General features: G+C 38.1%; 1 protein-coding gene across 1 annotated transcript in view; it reads left to right on the top strand.

The window, feature by feature from the left end:
- Positions 1–26,105, top strand: part of Lama2 (laminin subunit alpha 2) — a 575,131-nt gene that overhangs the window by 213,396 nt on the left and 335,630 nt on the right. The window contains exons 5-6 of the mRNA XM_028766419.1: positions 22,584–22,763; positions 25,518–25,607. Coding sequence (XP_028622252.1) covers positions 22,584–22,763; positions 25,518–25,607 — 270 coding nt within the window. The remainder of the gene's footprint in view (positions 1–22,583; positions 22,764–25,517; positions 25,608–26,105) is intronic.

Here is a 26,105-nt window from a genome sequence, read left to right as displayed (position 1 = left end):
ATGCCATTTGGGTTAGAATCACCAGTGTAATAAGCCAACATAGAAAACGGACATTTAAATGTTTGGGGATTTTTGGAAACAGTGAAAAATTTATAATGAAACATTTGTGTCATTTTAAAAGCTTATCATCTATTAAAAATGAAAGACAAACAGAATGAGATCAAACAAGAGTTTTGTTCCACCAGCATTGGATCATTCCACTGGGTGTCAGGTCACTCAAAAATTGTGGCTAATCACAAAAGTTGTCCCAGTTTCTGTCAAACAAAACTTTGAATTTGGTGGGCCTCCTGAAGATCAGTCTGAGTAGAAATGTATACTTATCTTATAAATTAAAAATGAAATCAGATTTTAGGTTTAAACAAAGTAGAGTGGAACTGTTCCATGAGCTATCTTAAAGGACCATGATTAGTGTGGCAGAAACATCTGGCCTCTGATGTGATGCCCTGGCCTGAGAAGCCAGCTCTTTCTCTTTCATGACTTGACTGTTGTTTCTGGTCCTGCTCAGTTGAAAGGCTCATTTTACCCTTTCTCACGCTATCTCTCTGTGAATCTTCAGTCTGTCTGTTCGTGGTAGTTTGTAAAATCTTGCAACACACTGGTCACCGCATAGCTGGACAGTCTTCTGCTATTGCCTTTTAGGCAAAAGAGGAAATTGTTGGATGATGCCAGTGAAATATCCAAAAGCATCTAATGCCTATTCTTGAGACTCCTTTGTTGCTTTTAATAAAAAAAAAAAATGCTTATGAATGGGAAAAATATTTTTAACCCACATGAATCAGTGTGCTTTGCAAGGGAGTACTGTGAATCCTGGAAGGGATAACAGTATATGAAGTTAAATTGCCCAGAGCCCTGTGGTGTGGTCACAGTGGGTGGGAGTATATATTAGCCTAGAGGCCCCTGCTGAGAAGTCAAAGACCTCCCTCACAATTGTCCCTCACTGATGGTGGGCTTTCAGAAATAATTATTTACAGAGAACTTGTAACAACAAATGAATCACCCTCATTATTATACTTGCCCTGCTTTGAGATGTTTCTCTACTTGGCTTTCTAAAATTGGAAGATTTCAAAGTTCAACAAGAAACACATTTTACAAATTTTTCTTGGAGGACACCAGCGACTTTGGTAAGTATAATTCCCGTTTTTACTGTGAGTCTTCTGGTGGGTGATCACTTCAGTTGAAGGAAGCTGAAGGAATGCTGTTTGATGCTTTCCTACCTAAATCACTCAAACAGCTGCAGGTGGTGACTATTAGCTGTTATCAGGGCATCAATAACAGAATTATGTGGGTAGAAATTACTCCTTTCTTAAAATTTATAATCAGACTCAGACATTCCACAGTGTGATCAGTTTCTATGTAGGTAAATGTCCTATGAAAATTTTCAGTTAACCTATGGAAAACATTCATACTGTGATCTAGTAATTTAGAAATGAACAAAGATCAGAGGAAATAGAGTTCTCTACATTTGTGACTCAGTTTTAAAAATCTTAGTAAATAAAATACGTATCCCTTATAGAACATTCTTTCCAGGTGGGCGAGCACCTGCACGGATTTCTCTCTTGTCTGTGTACCTGGGTATAAATGAACTTTTTAAAGGCAGTGTTCATCATGCTGTGATTGAAATACATATCAGAGCAAGGTGACTGAGGAAGGCTCAGAGGTTTTCTGGACTTTACAGCTATGTAAATCTAAGTGAGACCCTCTGTTCTCAGATAGCATAACAGAAATCAAGATGATACAAGAAGTGTATCACCTTAGGTATAATGTTTAAACAATGTAGCGTCTTGTGCATTTGTGAGTCAGTCTCAGGTTGCAGGACAGGGATTGTAGCCCAGTTGCCATGGTCCACTGCGTTCACTATGTTTACTATGTTCATTATGGCCTACACAAGCTCACCAGCTCTTAGAATTGAGTCCCACCTACCAACTTTTCAACCTTGTGTTCTTGGCTAAATTCTTTAACATTTTGTATCCTTTTCTGACCTACAAAAATAAGGACCATTAGTAATACCATTATAACCATGAGAACTAACTAATGAGGATTGAAGTTACAGGCAGCACACTGGGTAGAGCAGCTTAATAAAAGCACTGTCTATTCTGCTTCTGAGGAATTGAATTTGCATTTCAATGCAACAGCTAGATCTAGCATTCTTCGTAGAATTCATCATACTAGCCAAAGCATAGAAGCCAAACAAAGTGTTATATGTGGGCAAATAGGGAAACATGGTGTGTACCTCTACCAGTAGAATATTGTTCAGTCTTCTCCTTAAAGAAAGAAATCCAATGAAACACAAAGTGTTTGAAACTAGAAGACATGTAAATGAAACAAGGCAGACATAGCAGAAGTATTATAGCATTTTCATATTCATGGCATATAATAGTCAAAACCCATAAGCAGAGAGATTTGTACTTACCAGGGACTGTGGACGAAGGGTCACGTGAAAGATTGACAAAGGGCAACAAAGGTTCAGTGAAATGAGGTGAATACGAAGTTCTGCTCAGCACACGGTGCTTGTAGTTAAACATTTCCATGAATATCAAAAATTCCTAGTGCAGTAGATCTCATGTTACATGTTTGTATCATAAAATATAACTCTGTAAGGTGAAAAGAAAGTTTGGGTGGCTGTGGGCATGTCTGTGGTGCAAATGACTGGTATAGCTTCAATAAGTAACTCTCTACTGCTGGAGTTGCATTCACTATGGATTTTATGTTAATTAACAAACCACAATGTGTTTTTTAAAAAAGGGCTAATATGAATGCCTGCTTTAAAAAAATATTCCAACTACACAAAGCCATGTGAGTTACATTGTGTGTCCGTGAAACAAAGTGTTTCAACTAATAGTTAAAATCTAAAAGCTAAGGCTTGAACTCAGAAACCTTGGCAAACCAGTTGTGAGCTTTGAAAACCGATTGTATCTTCTGTGGTCCAGACTATCTTTTGAAAGTTGTTTATAGAACAGCAGCCTTAGCAAGCATAAGTAGCATCTCTCAGAGTTCAAGGGCAGATAAAATTGGGAAGATTGGGTGAGGTCTCTATCCAGAGGGAGGTCTAAGTACCAGTCAGCACATACTAGATAAAAGTGCTGCTAGAGTGGTGGGATTAATCCCCCACCACTCACAGTTCACTCAGACTGGTCCTATCTCTGCCTTGCTGCAGAATGTGCAGCCTTGGGAACTGGCATCATTTGTGCCCCTCTGTATCCTCTGATTGGGTATTAATGATCTTTTCCCCTGGTTTACATTACATTCCATCACATATTTTTAAAAGGCTTCAGAGGATGTGCTTTCCCCAACATCTCACCAGTCTAACACAAACAGGCTAGCCACAGGTAGGATAGGAACAGCTTTGCAGCCGGCACCACCATCTAAACTCAGATTGTGCCCAGCACTCGTAAAAGCAACTTTCAGTAAATAAACTGCCGTTCTTCACATCCTCTCTGCCTTACTTCTTGCTCTTGCTGTTCTGGGTCAGTGTTGGAGCCATGAAGTAGAGTTTGAAGCAGGAAAGCAGGTTCAGTTCTGTGGGACTACGTAAGGGTATCCTGGATCATGGTTGAACAGTTGCCTAGAATCCCAAGACTCTGCATGAGAACCGGCAGGAGTTCGGCGCCCCCAAGAACCCAGCATCCTGAAAAGTAGTCCAGTCTCCATAGAATTACATTGTTCAGTCACATAGGCCAGACTATAGGCCTCAGGGCCTAGGGATTTACATACTAATGAAGGCCAGACAGCCCCTCCCAAAGTGCAATGGTAGAGGGTGTGACTAGAGGCCTCAGGGCCTAGGGATTTACATACTAATGAAGGCCAGAGGGAGGAGCAAATTAAGCATGCCTCCCCAGATCCTCCCCCCCATCCTTCCCAGATCCTCCCCCTTTCTCCCTCCCTATATAACTCGGGACGGCCCTGAGTTTTAGGGGGCTCGCCTAGATCCATCCACCATCCGCCTCGACAATAAACCTTTCTGGAACCAAGGACTTCCGTGTGTCATTGGGGCCTGCCCCAGCATGGAAACCCACTTGGACTCCACTGCTGCGGCCTGCAATTCCCTCCTCTCCCCCCCACCCCCACACACACAGTTCAGGTATCCTCTGACTGGCAGCAGAGGACAGATGATAGCTTAGAGTGCTGCAGAAGCAGTGAATGTGTGATGAATGGCGGAAAGAACAGACGCCTTGCAATAGGAGCCAATAGGATATCCTGACTAACTGGGTATGCCAAGAGGATGCATTAATGGCTTTTCCATGAGGTGTAAGGAGATAAGAGGCTCAAAAGATGAGTCCCTGGGTTGAAGCAACTGTAAAGATTTAATTACTGTCAAAGGAGTTGAGGAAGACCAACAGCATGGGTAATGTTGATAGGGGAGTCCAGGAGTTCAGCCTAACATTTATTTAACATAAAGAATGTATTCAGTATTGTGTGGAGGGTGAATGGACACTGTACAGTAGTCTGGAATCTACATATGAAATGGCACTTAGCAATAAAATTCAGGAGATTGAAAAATTCAGGAGATTCAGGACACTGATGCTGCCAAAGCTTTCTGTGAAGATAGCGTTCGATGTCTGAGAAGCGGTATCATCATTAGCAAGTCACAGAACAGCCTTTAAATTCAAAGCCCAGTGTTTAAGGTAAAATTTCCCACAAGAACTTTGCACATGCTCTGGAGCCTGTGGTTGGAGATGTAAACTATGACGTGAGAAGCACATGCTTGAATGTGATGTGATTTATGAATAAGTGGTGAGCAATTTTCTAACTCCCTCAGACATGCAAGGAAATGAAGGTGTTACTCAGAAGCTTTGACAAGAGAAGGGGGCTCCAGATCCAGCAGAAAAGCTGTGGCCAGCCTCTAACTTTAAATAAACTACTCTATGCTATGTATCCAGGATTCATAGTCTATGTTATATTTCAGAGCTTACTGCTGTACACTGAAAAATATATCACAGTGGCACGGAATATTTGTAGAATAAACTCAATTCAAGCATGCAACATGTTTGACTAATAGACTGATTCACTAATGGACAGTGTTGTTTAACACTGGATATTCATAATTAGCTTTTGATTTTGGCTTTTGTTTGTACATGCAAACATTGAGAGATTGTTGTTTTCAAGTTAATTTATTCATGGTATTTTGAAAGCCTTTCAAGTAGACTTGTATATACTGAGAAAATGAAGTGTTTATTACTTTGAAAATTTTCTCTCATGATGAGCCAGACTCAAGAAACACTTGTGTTTGTGTTAAATGAATCTGGTGTCATGTATGATGCCAGACACATGGCTGAACTTGGGTGATGTAGTGAGTTATCCATGAATATCTGGTGTCATACAAGTGAGAAAAACATAACAAACATTTCAATTTGTCAGATAAATGTTCTTCTGAAAACAAACATCACCTCTTCTATAATATGGAAGGGCAAGCAGGTGACCTTCCAGTATGGAACTGATCTCAGATTTTCAGAGTTAAATGAAACAGAATTTATAAACATAATCTACTGAACCATGAGTAAACTAGGGCTTGCTACTTTACAGAAATTAGAACTTTCATTAAAGGAGTATGTGTAAAAATCTGTGTGAACCTCTTAGGTTTTCATGATATTACTGGCTAAAAAGAGAAGTGGGCAGAGTTATGAATTTAAAAAGAATTTATAACATAAAACATAATTTTAAGATAATATGGAGAGAGGGCTCTATGGTTTAGAGCATGTACTGCTCCAGCAGGGGACCTGAATTCAGTTCCTAGCCCCAGCTCATGACCACATATAAGTTCATCTGCAGAGGATTTGACATCTTCTCCTGACCTCTTAAGTAAACTGCACTCACCTTCTACACAGAATTTTTTTTTAAAAAAGGTAATTTGTAATATAGCTTTAAATTTTAGGTAAAGCACATTGCATATTTTAAACAATGTATTTAAATTCTAAATCATCTTTTCTAACATGTGACATGAATGCATTAACCTGATTTTGTGATGAGTGATTTTCAGTCTTAAGTAGAAGGTATGGATTTGATTTCACTGTAAAAGTAGACCCCATTTTTCTACAGGGGCTATTCTAAGACCTGTAAGAGATGCCTAAAACCCAATACTGAACCCCAAATCCTGTACATATCCCTCTGCTTGAAGATCTGAGAGAGGATCTATTGATAAATTACATATACAAAGTAATTAATGATAATAATTAACTCAGCAAGAGTAGCAATCCACCCTAATTAAGGGTATGTGGTCTATCGTGAAAGAATGAATAGAAATGTACTGTATGGAGACCATGAATGACCACAAATCATTGAATCTAAGCCAACTAAAAGAAAACAGTGGCTGCTACCATGGGACAGTGTATTGAGTAAATGTTTTCTGGTTAGTAATTCTTCCCTTCAACCTTCAGCGTTTCCCAGAAGCTGTCTATTGTGATCTTGAAGGATTCTGAAGTCCTTGGAATTGTGGGTAATTCTGAAGTACAACTACTCACTGGAATTGTGGGTAATTCTGGTCCCTGGAATTGTGGGTAATGAGAACACAGCTGTAACCCTGCTCCATGAAGCTGGAGCTTGAAGATGTCTACTTTATACTGAAATTAAATCCAATGTCAGCTTGAGTTTTAGTCTGACCTTTTATATTTATGTCCTATTTTCTTTCCTCAAATATTACTTGTCCTTGAAGTATTCTCCCTCCTGTCACTGCAAGACTAAAAAAAAAAAAAAAAAAAAAAAAAACAGTTGGACTAAAATAATGTGTTGACTAAAATAATGTGTCAGTATTCTTTATAATCACTTCAAATAATTATTTGAAATCAACAACATTCCTTGATAGGCTCTAGAGCTCTAGAGTGCTTATTTTAGAAATGTTTTTCAATTTGTTGACACATATATATGTGTGTGTGTGTGTGTGTGTGTGTGTGTGTGTGTGTGCGTTCTTACCTCTGGAAGAAATGGGATTTGGGGTGGTTTGCGTATAGTTCCTATACACCGTGTACATCATTGATGACAACTGTAACCTAAAAGTCATCCTTTCTTTAGCATTGATTTCAATGTGTCATTTCACATTTTGCAAAGAAGGAGATGTGGAAATATGAGAGAAGGTGCCCCAGTGAACACATAATGCTGCTTCCCTTCAGAAGTAAGAAAAAGTTACATTTTATTTTTTAAAGTTAGATACTTTAGAGTAAGGGGGTCTTGAAACACACATAAAGACAGCATTTAGGTCAGTGGGTTATTTCAGCCAAACAGAGTATGTTAACAGAGGAAAGGAGGCGGATGTGACATCATAGTCAAAGGACTTAATTGTGGCTACAAACACACAAATGGAAATGACTTTTCATGAATGAAGTCAAAGAAGTTGCTATCAATCAGATTATCCGAAATCTTGCATAGAAACTCCAGCCAATACTGGCAATTCCAGAGACCTGAGGTATTTTAAAGTTGCTTCCCAAGGGGTGCAGCCAGGTTCACTGTGGATAAAGACAGGAAGGAGAGCATGACCTCTGTGATCTCTGAATCTATAGGATGTTGTGAAATGTTTGGAACAAGAAGAGACAAGATATCATGTCTCCACAGGAGCACAATCTGCCGTCTGCTGTAAACAGGGTTTCAGAGTGGCTGGGCTTAGCCATCCAATAGGTAGTTACTCCTCTTGGTATTGAATTTGTGTCTTCCTTTGAGCACTTGAGTGCACCTGAGTCAGTCTGGGGATGGCTGTGATGAGGGTTATGAGGACCATGACAACCTAGGGCCGGTGCTACTGGGGAGCTGGGGTGATATTTAGTTATTAGAAGCATAGCATTCAGGTAGTAAATGTGATCGGTTTAGGAGCAAGTTCACAAGTGTTCAAACACTTGAAGAGCCACATCCTGTAACTCTGACATAGCCTTTTAGCTTTTCAATGTATCATTATGATAACCTTCCTTGATGAAGAATCACATAACCTAAACTTGCAACAACAACACAAAGGCAAGGAAATAGTCCCATCTCTGCTTTCATTGGAGCAAGTTTAAAATAAAAACAAACACAATGCCTCCCAAGACCAACAGCAACATCCATAACAATGTCCTAATTTATCTGCCTGGCTTTGGGCTGAGGAGGAACAGTTGTGTTTTGGTCATTAATAGGAAAGGGAACAGTGCCTAAACAACCTATTATGAATTCTTCTGGGAAAACATATTACAAATAATTGGAAACAAACCTGAGTCTATGAACTTGGCAGCGAATGTATATGAGAAAGCAATTCTGCCTTGGCCCCTGGATGATTGATTAAATCCTTTATTCTCCTTACCTTTCATTCACACTGTGTTTATCAAGAGGAAAGAGAAAAGAAATGTTGTGTAACAGTGTCTTCTTTAGATGAATTACTTACAAAAAAAAAATGATCAATGACCTCCAATCAGCCGCTTATTCATTTTTTTTCTCAAATTTTCAGGTTTCAAACTATTTGGAATTCTGCACAGGTCCTTGTAGAAAATAAGGCCCCATGTTTCAGCCTGTCCTGCCCTGCCCCCATAACTAAGCAACAACATGCACTGTTTCTGAGCTGCTTTGAGGGCACAGCCCAGCAGCTTCCTGTGGTCAATTATTAGTTGGAGGCCAGAAAAATAACAAGAACACTGTGTACTTGGTAAATCTGCAGAAAACTTCATCTTCTGCTTGTGTGGGAAGCAAAGTCCCTATGAGCACTCTGTTGCTTTGAGAGGACCCAAGATCTGCTAGAGCTGTACAGATGTCGGAGTGTAGCAAGCCAAGAGTCTGCAAACTTAGTAAATAAATAATTAGGATCTACACCATACAGAGTAAGAGGAGGAACCGCAATTTGAAATACCAGCAATAGCAACCAGCAATAATTGTCAACACCCATTCTATAAAGCCTACAAAATAATAATCCAACCTCTTTGTGAAACATTTTCTTTAAACTTCGTTTGTTTGGAATATGTAGCCATCTGTGCCCATCACAGTGATGAGCCACAAATATAGCAGCGGCCCCAGCCACCTTTCAAGTCTGAAGCCAGATTTGTAGAGGGTCCCTTGTTACATCACCTTCTTTTTTGTTTCATCTTTCTCCTCTTACAAGTTCCTGCCCAGATGTTAGTAATTCTGCAGCCTCTTCTTCCTGAAGCTTTTGTGTTGATACTTGGTCAATTCCCCTGATCTCAGTCCTTGAAACCATCATGTCAAAGGATGAGAACACAGACCATCTCCACGGCAACAGCTTCAGCATAGACATGGATGTCTTGAGCTTGGAACTTTTCTGTTTTTTTTTTTTCTCCCTTTAATTGGTTTTGTAGAAATCACATATGGATAAGAAAAGAAGACATAAGGATATGTTCTGGTGGGCTTCATTTATATTCTTCCTTTTACAATCAATTACCTTAATATCTCACAGTGGCAGAGTGGAATTTCCATGGTGATTGGATGTCACTCCTGTCTCAGGGAGAACAAGTTGGCAATAGGCAACTGGGATAAATGGGAAGTACTATGAGGTACATAGTAATTTCGTGGTTTTTTTCTTACTCTCAAAAATAACACATAACAACATTTTCCCCTTTGAGCTATGCAAAAACATCATTGAACACATACTATCTCCAGTTAGTGGGATCTTAAAAAGCAAACTCATTGAACATGTGCACACAACTATAACGAGTTTTACCACACAGAGAATCCCATGTTAGGGTCTGATTCACAAGCCCACAAAAATAAAGCACTCAACAGTTGTGGGAATACAAATTTTGTTTTCCAAAAAAAATGTTATATGAAAAGTTTTCTTATGCATTGAAAAAATATGAAACATGAGGAATAAAACTAGTATTTTCTGATACAAAGATAGTTGGGTCCATGTATAGAGCTATGGAACGTGTGACTTCACTTAAATGCACAGAAACTTAACAAACCACTGATACAGTTTTTCTCTTATAATGAGAATGTAGGCAGGACAAGAATTGTGTCTCACTATTCCTGGGGAGACGTGAACAAGTATCTACTTACTTCACATAGGAAAGCAAAGCCAGAACAATGTAAAGATACCACCAAAGTGCAGCTTGCTAAAGCAATGAGTTTTATGGGGTTTACTTAGAGGAATTCAGGTGGAGGATTACTCAAAGAAGGAGAAATGACTCAAAGACATCTACAAAAATCTACCCAAGGACAGGTGACATCTCAAGCTAGCTGGAAATCTGGAGGATGCGGGGTAGCCTGAAGGTGCTCAACAGGGTGGAAGGGTATCCTTTCCTAGCAGCTCAGTCGGTCCGAGTCTCTTCCAGGCCCCTGAGCTACTCTCTGCTTCTTGCTGGCAATGTGGCTCATCTCTACATATTATTCCATGCTGCTCAGCTGCTCTGAGCATCGCTGTACCTAAGATTGTCTGAGAGTTTCTTTCTGCAGACTGTACAGCTAGGTACGCTCTGGGATTGAATCTGGTCAGTTTCAGAGACTTCCTGAAGTTACTAAATTGTTTACTTCCTACATTTAATGAGCTTCCCTGTAGGCTGGAATGTTTAACATCCCCTTAAAGTAGCGGTTTGCAACCTTCCTAATGCTGCAACCTTTTGATACAGCTCTTCATGTTGTGATGATGACGAACCATAATATTATTTTTGTTGCTATTTCATAGCTGTAATGTTTGTACTGTTATGAATCACAATGTAAACATCTGATATGTAGGATATACCTGATATGCAACCCCTGTGAGTGGGTCAGTCAACCCCAAAGGGGTTGTTACTCACACTGCCTTAGAGCATACCTCTGTTTCACCCCTTTTAACATCTTATGTTTTAACATGCCTTCCTTCAAGATGAAGGGCTTATGTTAGTGGAAATTGCTAAACAGCTAGATGAACAATAAATGAGACACAGAAAGCACTACACTAAGCTAATAATGTGAAAATAGAATAAGAGAAAGAAGGTGGTTAAACAAGGGAGAAGCAAAAGTTAATGTGGGATGGTGAATCCTGTTTGCGAACACAACAGCAGCGGCATCGGTATCGGGACCCTAAGGAGCACACTCAGCTTTGTAGAGCTGTATGTCAAGTTCTCTCCAAATATGAGTATCTTTTTATATTGTAATTTAAAGTCTCGTATGTCTTGCTTTTTTAGAGGGATCTTTTTGTGTGTCTACAATGGTTGGCTCTAAATCACTTAAGTCTATCAGTGGTCATCACAAAATGCTACCTCGAAACAACATATTAATATAAATTTTCATTTTCATGCTTGTGAGGCCCAAACATTCTTTCTGTCTGAGGAGGCTTTGAATCAGAGAACAAGGCTGAAGGAGACTGATTTTCTCCCTCAGACACACACGCAGGCTTTACTCCAATGGAATGACACAGGATCTGGCGCACTGTCTGCATTGCCTGCTCCAAGATTTTAATTTTAAACAAGTGTTCCCCCACAGGGACTGAAAACAAAACAGAAAACTGTTGCTTTAGTCTTCCTTTGTGCTGTTATATGGCTTTTAAGGGTACGAATTGTTCTGTGCTATCAATGTAGGTCATGGAACAGTCCCTGTGTTCAGGACTTGCTCTAATTTCCATCTCCATACTTAAGAAGACCGTATTCATTTCACAGCTGGCTGTTTTGAATATGAACACTTCTACCTCCCTACAGCTCAAAGTTTTATTTATTACTTTAACCTTGTAGAGCTTTCACAAAGTGTAAATTGTTTTGTGTAGCACTGTTCTCACTTAAAACAATACTTTCATAACAAAACTTTAATCACAAATTTTGTTCATGTTGAAATTAATACAAATGTGGAAAATTTTAAAATTAATAAAATATGTAGAATTTGGATTATTCCTGGATAATAATTATAATATAATTATTCACTAACTCTAAGAAATAGACAGACAGTTACGGTTGTGATTTTCTCAAAAACTTACTTCTGTAAACCAGAAGAGTCTGTATTAATATGATTACCATTAGACGGATGGGTGAGTATGGAACTTGCCCATGGCTTGATGATCTTCCATGTTCTATTCTCCTTAAAGCCTGTCTTCTTTCAGGAAATTTGTTTTTAGTCTGTTCCAGTGGTGTCTGAGTAGGACGGGGCCATAATAATAATTCCACAGCAGACAGTACTCAATACATAAAATTAGAGGGGCAAATTCTATATAAATTAATTAAGGGAAACAAGAACCATAGAAAGAATCTGAAGGATCATGGGCGAGGCACAGAGAAGAAATGGAAATAACACGCTGACACTGTCTTAGCCACAACTAGATGGAAGCATGTCTTATGACAGAATGGAGAACAGATGCATGAAAGAGACTCATCAGCAGTGGCTTCATGCCACTATAATTCTTCCAGTTGTATCTACATGACCAGATGTTATTTATTGAAGGGATGCTTATTGAACCATTGATTTTTTTTGATAGTGTAATGGGCTAATGTGTATAGTCAGTGAAGTCAGAATAGAATTAGGACACATCTCAGCTATGCTTGGACATAATTGTCTAAAATTCAGTGTTTCTATTCTTTTTATCATATTTTTTTGGTTATTTCATTTATTTACATTTCAAATGTTATCCCTCTTCCAAGTTTCCCTTCCACAAACCCCCTATGCCTTCCTCCACCCCTGCTTCTATGAGGGTGTTTCCTCACCCACCCACTCACTCTCACCATAGCTCCATAGGATCAAGGGTCTCCCCTCCCATTGATGCCAGATAAGGGCATCCTCTGCTACATATCAAACTGGATCCCTGGGTCCCTCCATGTATACTTTGTGGTTGGTGGTTTAGTCCCAGGGAGTTTTGGGAGATCTGGTTGGTTGATGGTGTTCAGCTGCATGCATGTACATCTGTATTGTTCAGGTTCTGGCAGAGCCTCTCAGTGGACAGCTATACCAGACTCCTGTCAGCAAGTGCTTCTTGGCATCAGCAGTAGTGTTTCTATTCCTTAAGAAAGAGTAATATCTCTCAAGAAGCATTAGCAGAATTAAGATGGCATCCATCAATAGATTCTGATTATGCTTTCTGACACCTACTAACTATGCAACAATAAACCAGTACTGTGTCCACATGTAAGATCCTACTGAAATATGTAAGGGGGTGGAGTACATGGTTAATGATTCTATTTTCTTAAGCTATCTCTAGTTGAGTCACACCCAAAGCAAAATTTGGAGCAATGCAAATATCTCCAGAGAGTGAGATAGTTTCCTGCTAGTATTTTCCCTCATGGATTGCTCTGGAGTTGCTTCCCTTGGATTCCTTCCTGGCTGCAAAGATCACATGATGTATATCCCTGTATAGTCTGTTGACAGCACAAAGATTTAGCAATGACATTTGGATTTGATAAAACGTAAATGAGAAGCTCCCCAAAGAGACTGAGAAAACCTATTTTGACAAGTCTTTTCTATCCACACAAATATTACAAAACTGCGTAAAGAAAAACACAATGATAAATAAAATATTTTCTACTTAGGTGATTGTTTTATTACTTTAAAAGTACTCAGAACACAATATTTAAAAGAAACTTGTGTATGTCTAGGACCTTTCAGAGTTAGGAAACAAAGGAAAGAGTGTGGTGCAGATTTCGTAATGATTTTACTACTTTTGAAATTTTCTAGCACTTAGTGGTCAGCATCCTTCTTCCACATCATGACCCGTGGGAATCATATGCTCTTTCATTTAATTATGATGGATTACAGGTTACGTACCAGTGTATGTTTAGATGAAAGTTAATAAAACTCATGTTTAACAGGGGACTTAGAAATGAATACTTTGCTGGATTGCTTTGAGCTGTTGAAACCAAGAAGACTACCAGACATACTCTGAAAAACAGAAAAAACTCAACATTGAGACTTTCAAAAAACTAAAACCCTAAAGCAGCTGAGACTTTAGTTGTCTCCATGGATTTGCTTAAAATTTAGATCTTCTGTGTGCTCTTTAGTTCTATGGAACATAGAAATCAGTGCCCCATGAAATCTGTTTTTGTACGAGAGAAAAAAAGAGTCTCATCTTACTCTATTTCAAAATGAGAGTCAACAGATATTTTTTTTAACCAGCTGATAAATCATGTAAACCTTTAGGCCCAGGATTTTGATTTTTCACTAAGTAACTAGAGAAGTAAGAAGAAGAGATGACAAATATTCTGTGCAGAGAGCTAATTTTCTTATTATGTTTCAATTTATTAATGACAATCTATTCGACAGTGAAGAATTTGTTTAAGTATCTCATGGCAGGCAAAGCTTTCATCCAGGAAAGACAAATGCCCAAATTACAACTCAAAAGAACAGGAGAAAAACAATGTCAGTTTTAGGGCAATTGAAACAAAGTATATGTCTGGAATAAACCACCTGGTGTGGGATAGTAAAAGAAGTGTTGAGAGGAAGCTGAAGCCTTGAGTTGTCTATGGCGCAGTCATTGGTGATAAACACTTCGCTAGGCTAACATCTGCCTGTAGTTTGGGAATAGGTTGTGTGAAGAGTCATGTCCACACAGTCTTTCGCATGCCATCTTTATAGTATCACTCTCTAATCAACTCTGAAATTATCAACCATGCAGGAGTAGTTATCCTTGTTGGGGTCCTGAATGAATGAAGTGGCATTGTACCAAAAGTTCTCTAGATTAAATGAGTATGCTATATATTATTTAAAAAAAAAAAAACAATTCTGCTTAAAAGGAGTTTTCAGACCCAAGGAGGGACATATGCATTTTTTGCAAGCAGATCTTATTAATCTTCTTTGCAGAAAATTGCTCCTTTGTGATGACACATGTAATAATTTCTCAACGATTTATTAAAGAAATGGGATTAACCAATAGAGAAGACCTTTTCTGGTTGAGGGAGTAAATGTGAATAGTTCCTAAGTTCAAATATGTTTATCGTGTTTTTCTACAACCGCGTTTACATGCTAGCCTCAGATTTAAAAAATTAATACATCAAAAGAAAACTAAGGTATAATAAAATTGACTTATATTGAAATCATATTAATGTGATTATCAAACTAAGATGGAAGGGAATAACAGGCTAGAATTAATATATAAAGCTTATTTAAATCAACTTAACATAAGACGCTCAGAAATAAAAGAATATAAAAAATTATTAATCTTAACTTTATTTCTGTGAAAACAGCATACTCATGTTATTAGAAAAATTTCATCAACAAAGCTAAGAAGTTTCTTTAGATAAAAAGTTAGTAGAATTTACTAAGTATTTGGCACTTTCACTAATTTTATTCATTTAGAAATTTTAAATCCCAGGCTGAGCGATGTTGGCGCAAGCCTTTAATCCCAGCACTTGGGAGGCAAAGGCAGGCAGATTTCTGAGTTCAAGGCCAGCATGGTCTACAGAGTGAGTTCCAGGACAGCCAGAGATACACAGAGAAACCCTATCTTGAAAAACAAAAAAAAAACAAACAAAAAAAATTAAATCCCTTGTTTGTTTGTTTGTTTTCCCAGAGACTAGCCACTATGCTTTGTTTATTTTTATTTTTATTTTTTTCTTTTAAAAAGTTTATTAGATTAAAAGTAACTATTACACATAGTGGGCTTCATTATGACATTTTTATACATAAGTATATATATATATTTTAATTTTTTTCAAATTGTAATTTATACTCATTCACACAGGGGTTATAAACACAAAAAGGCAGGATGTGGAGAAACGGATGACACTGGAGCGTGGGTGTTCAGGGGGAGGGGGAATACAGATATCTTTCAGAACAGGATATCTGCTGGGTGAGGGTTCAAGGGATAGGTCTTTATGACTCCACCTATGATTCACTTGTCCTTATCTAAGTTGGTATTATCTGCCAAGGCTACCTGTTTACAAGGCCTATGAGTACTCAGGCTGGTAAATTGTCACAAAAACTGCCTGTTTACAATAGCTTATAGTCATCTGTTTCAGTGTTTATTCACAGAGACCCAAGACTTGGTGTTAGTATACTTGTATGACAAGCCTATTGCTGATTTTAGGCCTATGGCTGATTTTAGGCCTTTAGTATATAAGCAGGGCTGCCCCTAACATCTCCTCCCTTCTCTAAGTATAGATGGGCTGTGGCGAATCTAATCTTGCAAAGGCAGGGATAGAGGCCTGACCTCCAGTAATTGAAGGAGACCTTGTAATGGCTCCAGTCCCCCTGCCATTGTCCAATGAGGCATGAGGGCCATACCTGTCCCAATGTCTTTTTCCTGGAGAGGGGGATGCTTTGTATTACATTTCTTTAAAGATAAACTACAGAGCTTTCTAATGACTTGGGATTCACATCTAGAGAGCACATAGATACCATCAGCAGAAATGCCTCAGGTTTAAGAGGGTGATGAGAATATGGTGCAGGATGGTTTCAACCAAGTGATGGATAGCAATTGGCTACTGTATATATTTAAAATTAAACTAATGATATTTTCAGATGAATTTGACACAGGATAAAAGAAAAAGAGGAAGTCTCTAATGATTCTAAATTATTGGTAAGAAGTAGCTGAAGGGATGGTTATTTAGTGAATCTGAGCTAGGGCTGAAAAGCAGGAACTCCAGTGATTCCTACTGGGCAGCTATGTAAACTAAGAAGACAGCATTTCTGCCTTTCATAGAAGTCAGCACTGGAGACCTAGATATGGAAGATGGCTGTATTGTTGGTATGTGAAGCCATAGGCTTTGACAGAATGACCATACAAGAAATTGAGATTAGAGAAGAAAAAAACATGACTTTCTATTCTTGTACTGATGGTGAAAAGTACAGAAAATACATTTGATACGTAAAGTATAAAAGTAGATATGAAGTTCCTCATGGTCTGTTCTGTATGCCTATTCTACCTGCATAGTAGGGCTTTCTTATTAGCAATGGCATACATCCATGCTTGTGTGTGTGTGTGTGTGTGTGTGTGTGTGTGTGTGTGAACTTTACTTTTATAAAGCAGATAAGAGGCAGAGAATGGAGAAGCACCATGTCACTCTAATGGAAGGAGCTAAAACAGATGAACAACCTCATCCAGAAATGCAAACTGAAATATCCCAAAACAGACAAATTAATTTCATCTTTAAACATAGCTCTCATTCTGAAGATACCTCATGAGATATACGAAAATATCCAAGATCTCTAACATTTTACAAAGTCACCCTTCTGCCTAGAGATTTTCAGATAGGGTATTGTCAAGCTGAAGTACTGAGAAAGTTTGAGAAGAGAAAGTCAGATGAAGTAAGACCTGTTAGATTTTCTCGAGTAGCTTAGACTGATAACGCCAGACCAAATGGTTCCACGAGGGGGAGTTTATTTAGGGTGGAGGGAAGAGAGCGAGAGGAGCCATGACCACATGGAGAGAAGGGGAAGGGAAGGGGGGAGTGGGCAGAGGAGAACCTGCAGGCACAGGGACCAAGGGAGCAAGAGAGAGAAGAGGAGACAGGCAGCCTCTTTAATAGTGGGTAGGCCTACCTGGCTGTTGCCAGATAACTGTGGGGAGGAGCATACCTGGCTATTGCCAAGTAACTGTGGAGGTGGAGTTTAGACAGAATACTAACAGGATCCAAATGAGGAAAGCTTGTCATCTAAATCAATCAATACTGTAATTAATTATTTCAGTTTCTAGTAGTAGGTCAGATGTGGTGCAGGCTGAGAACTAATCATTTCAGCTAATCACACAAAGGCTGTTGGTGACGTTTGGGAGAGCAGGTACTGCAGAATGAAAGCAGATTTTGAGCATTGAGAGTACAAGGGAGGTGTAAACCAGAAAAGGGTCAATTATCATTGAGGGCCAAACCCTCGTTTTATCTTGTCTTAGTAGCAGTGAAACAAATGCCACACTGTCACCTCTCTGTAAGCCTCATGCCCCTCCTGGCCATTCTCCAAATCGTTTTTGTACATACCCTAAAACGTAATACTTAGGCTAAAATTTCAAAGTCATTTTCAGAGTCTAGTTCTCACAGACATGATTGTATTTATAAGTTTCACCAACAGCTTCCATTCTTTCATGAATAAAACCTTTGCAGTGCTTCTGATTCGATAATTTCACTCTATCCTTATGCTCTTATTGTTTGAAGCCCTGGGGTCCATTTACTTTCATTATGTTGTGTCAATTTCATTGGCATACACTTAGAGGTTGCTAATACAAGCTGGATTTAAAAATATTCTGGGGGCATGCTACTTTTTGAACGTCATTCCTCCCACTGCTCAATGCAAAGTTTCTGATGTGTTATCAATAAACACCAACCCTTCTTTTTATTATCCACCACGTACCACGGCGACCTTGTTTCACTGAGAAAATTAGGAAGACTACAAGCATTTCCAGCCTTGTAAAGCAGATATAATCACATAATAAAGAACAGCTCTCCAGAATAGAAACCTGATTATTTGTTAAATAAAATAATTTAAAATGTCATTTTAAAGTAAAATAAACACAGAGAGTTCTTAGCCATCCATAAAAATAAACATGGCATATAGTATACTTTACATAGTGACAACCAGTCACCTAGTGAACAGAAGGTACTATTGAGGCAGGCATTTGGTAATGAAAAGAAATGTCCTGATGATTTTTTCCCATTTATTTATCTGTAAAGACTCATTTCTGAGAAAAGTCATTTCAAACTCTGAAGGACCAATAGATAGTCATAGTCAGATATCTTCAGCTGGAATGGTTTCTTGTGACAGTATGGCTGTTTACCCACCAGTATTATCTATAATAGAAGACGTTACAGAAGGCACTAGGCTTTCAGAGCTTCCCAGAGCCTCACATCAAGGCAGAGGTGGTCTTGAAGCCCTCTAGTTTCATCAAAGCTAGACATCCTCAAGTTGTCAGTCCATAGGAAGTCGGGAGTATGATAAACACTCCTGAAAACTTGAAGTTAGATAGTATTGTGTCAGAAGAAATATTGAATGTTGTGATTTACTACACATGAAGGTAGGAAAGGAAGGAAGAGAAAGAAAGAAGGATACATAGAGAGAAAGAGAAAGGGAGAGACAGAGAGAGAGAGGGAGGAAGGTGTAGAAGGAGGGGAAGAGGGAGAGGAAGGGGGAGAAGAGGGAAGGGGAGATGGAGAGAAGACAGGGAAGAGAGAGAGAGAGAGAGAGAGAGAGAGAGAGAGAGAGAGAGAGAGAGAGAGAGGATATGAATCTCTAGTTAGTCAGTCCAAGGAATCAGCTCACACCATGAGCAAACAGCTGGCTGATTCTTTATCCCAGAAACAACTTGGGACTAGCTATGCTCACAAGGTATCTTGGCAGAGTAACTTCGTGAACATACCAAAGCTGTGAGGACAAGTGTTCTTTTGCTGACTACTTCATGGTGCTATCCTGGGGCTGACTAACCTAAATGAGCACATGTATACCTTTAAAAAAATGTTTGAGTGAGAGATTCACTGACACCACACATAGCACAACGTGGTTCCCTGTACCAGCGACATCAAGGAACCATCAAGAACACTCAGAAACCAGAGTCCAACAGATTCAGTAGGTTCTTCTTTCACTTCAAATTGTTTGTGAATGGGGCAATCAAGGGAAGACAGGAAAGAAATTCAGGCACACATTCAAGAAACAGAGTAACCTTTTGAGGATATTAATGTTAACCTTTAGAGAGACTAGTTTTAACAACTTTGTGGTTCATTTACTGTCTCTTTAAACATTTAATTGATCCCTCCTTGCACAGAAGAAACAATGTAGTTCAAAACACATTATTTGGCTCATTGGCTAGATGTTGGAACCATGGAATATTTGAGAATGTGCATAACTCTCAAGAACTCCAGCAGCAGAAGATACTTAATGTTGTGAGATTCAGCATTTTTGTAGAGCATTCCATCTTCCTCCAATATGTCAATTTGATTAGCTGATTAAACACTAAATATCAGAGTTGGATTCAGTTCATTGGAGTTACTCAATATGAATTTCAGCCTAGTCTTCTGGGGTGTGTGTGTGTGTGTGTGTGTGTGTGTGTGTGTGTGTAGCATTAGAATTGGTTTCTCCTCTCAGTGTTTGCTGTATTTTTCCAGTGTCTGAAGTAGTTTATTGGCAGTCAGTTTGTAAAATACTCTCAGGGGTTACCTAAAAGTAGAATTCTGGGATGGAAATACATATCATCGACTTTCTTGTCAAAAAATGTAATTAACACAGATGATATACTCTTTTCCAAAGCAGATGAGGATTCCAGGCTGACCTCAGTCAAGACTCTGCAGTGTATACACAGACTTTACTGAGTTCTCCTCTACTGGGGCTCAAATACTACACACTTAATTCTCTAGTTACTTTCACATATGTGTGTGTGTGTGTATGTGTGTGTGTTCATGTGTGTACATGCCTTCATTTGTATGTAGTATGTTCAAAGCGTACTACCCAATCAATATTTTTTACAATTTGATTTGATTGAATTATGTGTAAGTAATATGCCATCTACACAGGATTCAAAATGAACTATTAGGAGTATTTTTAATTGTTCCCTATATCTCAGTATGTTGATATGTGATTGGTGGAACCACTCACACACTGACCAGTTGTTTTCTTTTTCTTACTATATTCCAAAAAGGGTGAAAAGAATATATCCATGTGCATTCAAGCTGGTAGATTTCCCTTTGCATGGCTTTTAAAGAGGAAAACTAGATTTCTTCCATCTCCAGAAGCTGCCAGGTTAAGGTCAGAGGTCAGCATAGTGTTCAATTACTATGAGATTTCTCTTCCTGGATCACATATTCTGGTCTTGTATTCTTTCTTTGTGCAAAAGCAGCTAGCATTCTGGAATCTTCTCATTAGGACACTAATCCCCCTCACCAGGGCACCATCCTTATGTTCTAATTACCTCCAAAGGACCTCCATACCTCCATGTACCGACACGCCAAATCAGATTCAGCACATACATCTGGGAATGGACACTGGGAACTTTTAATCTCCTGAACATATTCAGTTCATATGTATAACAATATCTATATTCTGTATAAAGCAAAATTGCTAATTAATAACCTGACATGTTCTCATTGTGAAATGCATTGCCCAATCCATGTTTGAGATGTTTCTCAGTTAGCTTTACACTCATAAAAATAAGACATGTGACCATACAAAACTAGCCTTGTCCTCAAAGAGTGTTTTAAATATTGGGGTCTTGTCAACCTAAAAATTGGAAAAATAGTCTATCAGTGTACTTTTAGTTAATGTTTATCATATTATAAATGATAGAAATTTTAATTTATTCTCATTCTATGTTCATTTGTATATCTATGTATGTACATCTCTGTGAAGGTGTCAGAAGCCCTGGAGCTAGAATCGCAGACATGTGTGGGCTGCCATGAGTGTTCTGGGAACTGAATCCAGGTCTTCTGGAAGATCAGACAGTGCTCTGAACTGCTGAACCATCTCTCTGGCCCCATAAATGATAGGATTTTGTCAGTTGTTGATAAGCTGGTTGTATTTGTGCTTTTTAAAATAATGGTTTTATATCTCTTTTTGTCCCAATTTATTGTAAATTGTTGGGCTTTCTTTTCCTTATTGATTTAAAAACATTCTTAAAGGTACCAAGGACCCTACTTCCTTTGTTTGTTTGTAGTTCTTTTTATTTGAACCTACAGTTTATCTATTCTTCTCTGCTAGGTGGTCTGTTATTTTATAGGAAAGTTGATAGGCTGCTGAGAGAGAAAGGGACACTTTCTTTTAGGGGTATAATCTCTGGTCTATACCATGCTTTATAGAAGGCCTGACATGAAAGATTTAATGGATGTCATACATTGTACTTGATAGACTTAAGCATATACACACACACACACACACACATACACACACACACACAAACACACACACACATACTTGGGTGGGAAATGAGAAGAGAGAGATCTGAAGAGAGTGAGAGGAAGGACCAATACGATCAAAATATATAGTATGGAATTCTCAAACAACTAAGAATAAAAAGGAAATGAAAAAAGAAAACTATCTGCTCTTGAGGTAGTCCTGTGAAAGCACATCCGCTTTGTGGCATTTGGGCAAGTTCCGTTTGTACTTGGAAAATGGGCTGATCAAAATGTATTTTTTCTGATGTCAAATGTGCTAAGTTATTTTTGTTTTTAGAATATCACTATTACATCCAGGTTCAATACATCTTCAGACAATCTATTTTTCTTACACTATGTAATAGCATGTGTAAATCTTTGTCTTCTTGGTCTATCAATTACTAAAAAATAAATAAATCATAACAAAAACAAATCTATTGAAATGTCTGGGAGCAAAGATTTATCTAGTTTCCATCAAAATTTATCATTTTTGCTCTGTATATCATCTCTGAAATATATTTTCCCATTTGTCATTAGAAGATTTCAAAATCAGACTTATTTTCAATGCACTGTGTGGGGGGGGGTCCAAGTTTTTCAGATACAGCCTAGCATTTTCTTACCAAGTATTTAAAAAAAAGAAAACAACTGTGTAACAGATTCTTAAATAATTGAGAACCCAATTTGTAGAGAACATTATAGTTGATTTAATACGTAATTTCTGGAAATGCTATCAGAGGCAAGATGATGAAATGGCTTAAAAAGACACAGTTACAAATAAGTGCAGCATCTAGTATACAGAACATGTAAGGAATGAACAAACTGTTACATGCACATGTATTGAAAGGCTCAGTTGCTTTATTCCACTCGGATGTGTGAACATGAGTCTGCATCTGCAATTTGGCAAAAGCAGGAGGAAAAGTAAGTCTGTAAACCATTTTCTGCTTCATGTAGATTCACATTTCTTTGATCAATGGGAGACCAAGTGCTGATGACCCCTCCCCTGAACTCCTGGAATTCACCTCAGCTCGCTATATTCGCCTGAGATTTCAGAGGATCCGCACATTGAATGCCGACTTGATGATGTTTGCTCACAAAGACCCCAGAGAAATCGACCCCATTGTCACACGAAGAGTAAGTACTGAGAATCACATCGGAGCCTAAGTGATACCATGCTCATCTTCTTAACAGTCTGCCAAGGATGGAGAGAGAAATCATTCTGTGATTTGTAGGACCATTTATCGTTAGTGACTTTAGAACCTAGAAGACCCTCCTTTGTACAAATCCATGCTCTGTGACTAATTAATTACATGGAATTTATCAAGCCTTCCAACATTTTTCAACTTTAATTTCCTCTTTTGTAAAATGAGCACTATAGTATCTCATTCATAATCATCTTAAGGAACTACATTAGTTCCTGTCACTTTAGGTGATCTGTATTTTTACAGTTGGCTCCAAGCAGCTGCATGTTTAAGAACAGAGCCTTTGAAATACTTTTGACCATAACCCACATGAAGAAATACAGTATATGTATTTAATATACACACAGCTGTTGTCTTTGTTGAAACTACATTCTAATTCAGTAATTCAGTAGGTATAGAGCAGGACTGAGGTTGACTATTCTAGAAAGTTACAGAGATGTCAGTATTGCTGGTCCGAAGACCAGGCTAACAAATAAAAAATAACAATGAGTCCATTGATTATGAAACACACACACACACACACACACACACACACACAAACACAAAGCTCTGCCATGGAGAAAGCGATAAAAATGATTCTACATGTTTCCTTTCTTTATAACACTTTCTTTATAACACTTAACAGAAGCAAGCAAAGGCTTAAAGCACCCTTTCAACAGGCCTTTGACAACCAAAACTAAGGGGGTGCTTTATTTTAGTACCAAACAAACAGAAATTTGTGAAATTATTGTGAGAAGAATGACCTGCCCAGCTTGTCATTCCTAATTTTGATTCTGCCCAACTCCTCCCTATTTGCTCCATACTCTTACCAGGAGTTTGTGTGGGATCTGGTCCCGTGTAACCATGCTACTACAGTTGTTCAAGTCAGCCTTGAATCCTAAGGCTCAGTCATGCTAAGATAGCAACTCCATTGTATTCTACAACTGGAGGCCACAGACTGCATAGAAAAATCACAGTCAGGTGAAACTAAACCCATAGGGAAAGCTCTTAGATCTAGATCATAGGAGAAGCAGACTTCTGTCACCACAGAACCCACTGATGGCACAGCAAGCCAAGTGGGAGTTTCCCATCCTACTTCACCTGCTCTGTCTTCACTGTTCAACCTACCTAGGCTTAACCTCTACATCATCACAGAATAACTACTACTAGAGTCTTAATTATCTACACACAACATATGGTAGATATTGTAGTACCTTTTATTTTCCAAACTTGAAGCAATTTTACTTTGTATTATAGTTCACCAGATTGTCAATTGCTTTATGCAGAAGCAATCATTATTTCATAATACTGTTTGAATTCTTCACAGATTGAGAAAAAAAAACCTTTCATTTTATTTTTAGCATGAAGAAGTCTGAACAATATTGTTGTGAAATTTCTTCTTCTTCTTTGACAAGTACATCAAAGAAAATCGATGAAAATAATTATTGTTCCATTTTATCATTTTTTTGCAGTCCTGAGTGGGGGTTATGTTGAACATTTATTATTTATAATGGCATCAGACATGAGCAGTTGAGTCAACATATGTATGTGTTTCCCAAAAGTACTCAAGTTCAGTGAATATTACATGCAAATTTAAATATTTAAAATAGAATATTACATTTCAGCATGTCACACGCAATTTTAATTTTAAAGGCATTTCCAATAATGCTTGAGAAAAAATGTACCTACATTATTAAGTCAAGCAATTAAGTAAAGAGATTTTTTTTTAAGTTACCCAAATTTCTCAGCATGCTCCAATAGTTCAACGTATAGGTATAACAAATAACCTAAGTTGCAAAAAACATTTTACGGGATACTATATGCATATGACAAAACAAAGGGAAGATTAAAAAATAAATATATAGAATAATAAATTATTTCAGTTAGGAAACTCAGATACATGTCCATTACTTTTACTAATGCTGCCATAGCTTTTTATATATTTTTGTCCTAATAGAGCTTTCTTTCACTGAGGCGGTTATTTGGGTACTAAGTGAGAAAGTAAAAAACTCTAGTGCTTATAAAATGTTATACACATTAATTAAAATTTCAATTTAGTCCAGCTCTATAATTATGAATTGTATTTTAAAAATAGCTGATAGTTTAAATGACTATGACTGTAGCTTTGTGTTAATTTCAGATTGGAAAGTGGTGGTAAGAACATTTTAACATAACAAAAAGGCAAGTTCTCAGTACATCAGAGTTTCACATTACCCTTTTCTCCTTCCAAATTTCTTGTGACTCTGGATAAGAATTATATGATTATCAAGTTTCCCTTAAAGGTATTGTTCCATTTCAAATTTATCAAGTAAAATAGGACATTCTGACTCATAAATACTTGGTTTCTCACAATCACAACTAAAGAGGTTGTTATGTTTTTTTATGAGATGTTGTGTAAAACTTTATGAAGAATTACTGTCCACAGCCCTAAGGTCAAAGATTCTGTAGCAGTGGGTTCTCTGGCCTGGACATTGCAATGCCCATGGGAGAGAAGTCCTGAGGTGGGCATGTAGCATAAATTGACAGCCTTCTTTCCTTTAGTGTATAGGTAGCAGTTACCTATACACTAACTATACACAGACTGCTTTTAAGGAAGTCTGAAAGCAAAATGTGACACTTTAACTGACTGCCCTGCTCCTTTTCCTAGTCTTCCTGTTCTCCCCTTTCAGCAATGCTAACAATATTTCTTTCTCACTTTTTTCTCCAGTATTACTATTCTGTCAAGGATATTTCAGTTGGCGGGATGTGCATCTGTTATGGTCATGCCCGGGCTTGTCCGCTTGATCCTGCAACAAATGTATGTATATTTATAGGATGCTTTGGAAAATGAAATGCCACACTATAAAATACTTCGAGAGGCTTTACTGAAAGGAAATGCTGTGAATGGATGTCAGGTCCCCACTTAGGCTCTTTAACAGGAAGCCTTGCCAGGGTGAAATAGAGCTGGCAGTTACGATGATAGACTTTGAATCCAACCGTCACTACATCAGGAAATAGATTAGTTTTCTTTTCCCATAAAGGTTTCAAAGTGGTATCTATTTTGAAGTCTTTCTAGCTATGACAGCCTGGTGCATAATTTAGCTTTTTGAGAATGGCTGCCATCAATCTAACTGTCCTGTCCTTTAACATTTTTTAATCAAAAAGAAAAAATCATGCAAAGAAATGAAAATCCTGTGCGGAGGTAAGCATATAGGTGTCCCAGTGACAGCAAGCTGACGTGGGAAGGGACAATAAGAAACCAGGTGGAGAATATTCAAGCGTTGCGACTGTCAAGCTAGAACAAGCTTGAAAGCTT

This window comes from Grammomys surdaster, unplaced genomic scaffold (genome assembly GCF_004785775.1).
Source record: "Grammomys surdaster isolate TR1022 unplaced genomic scaffold, NIH_TR_1.0 168, whole genome shotgun sequence".
NCBI classification, from domain to species: Eukaryota; Metazoa; Chordata; class Mammalia; order Rodentia; family Muridae; genus Grammomys; species Grammomys surdaster.
Note: the sequence above shows the minus strand (reverse complement) of the source record. Positions and strands in the feature narration are given on the sequence as shown.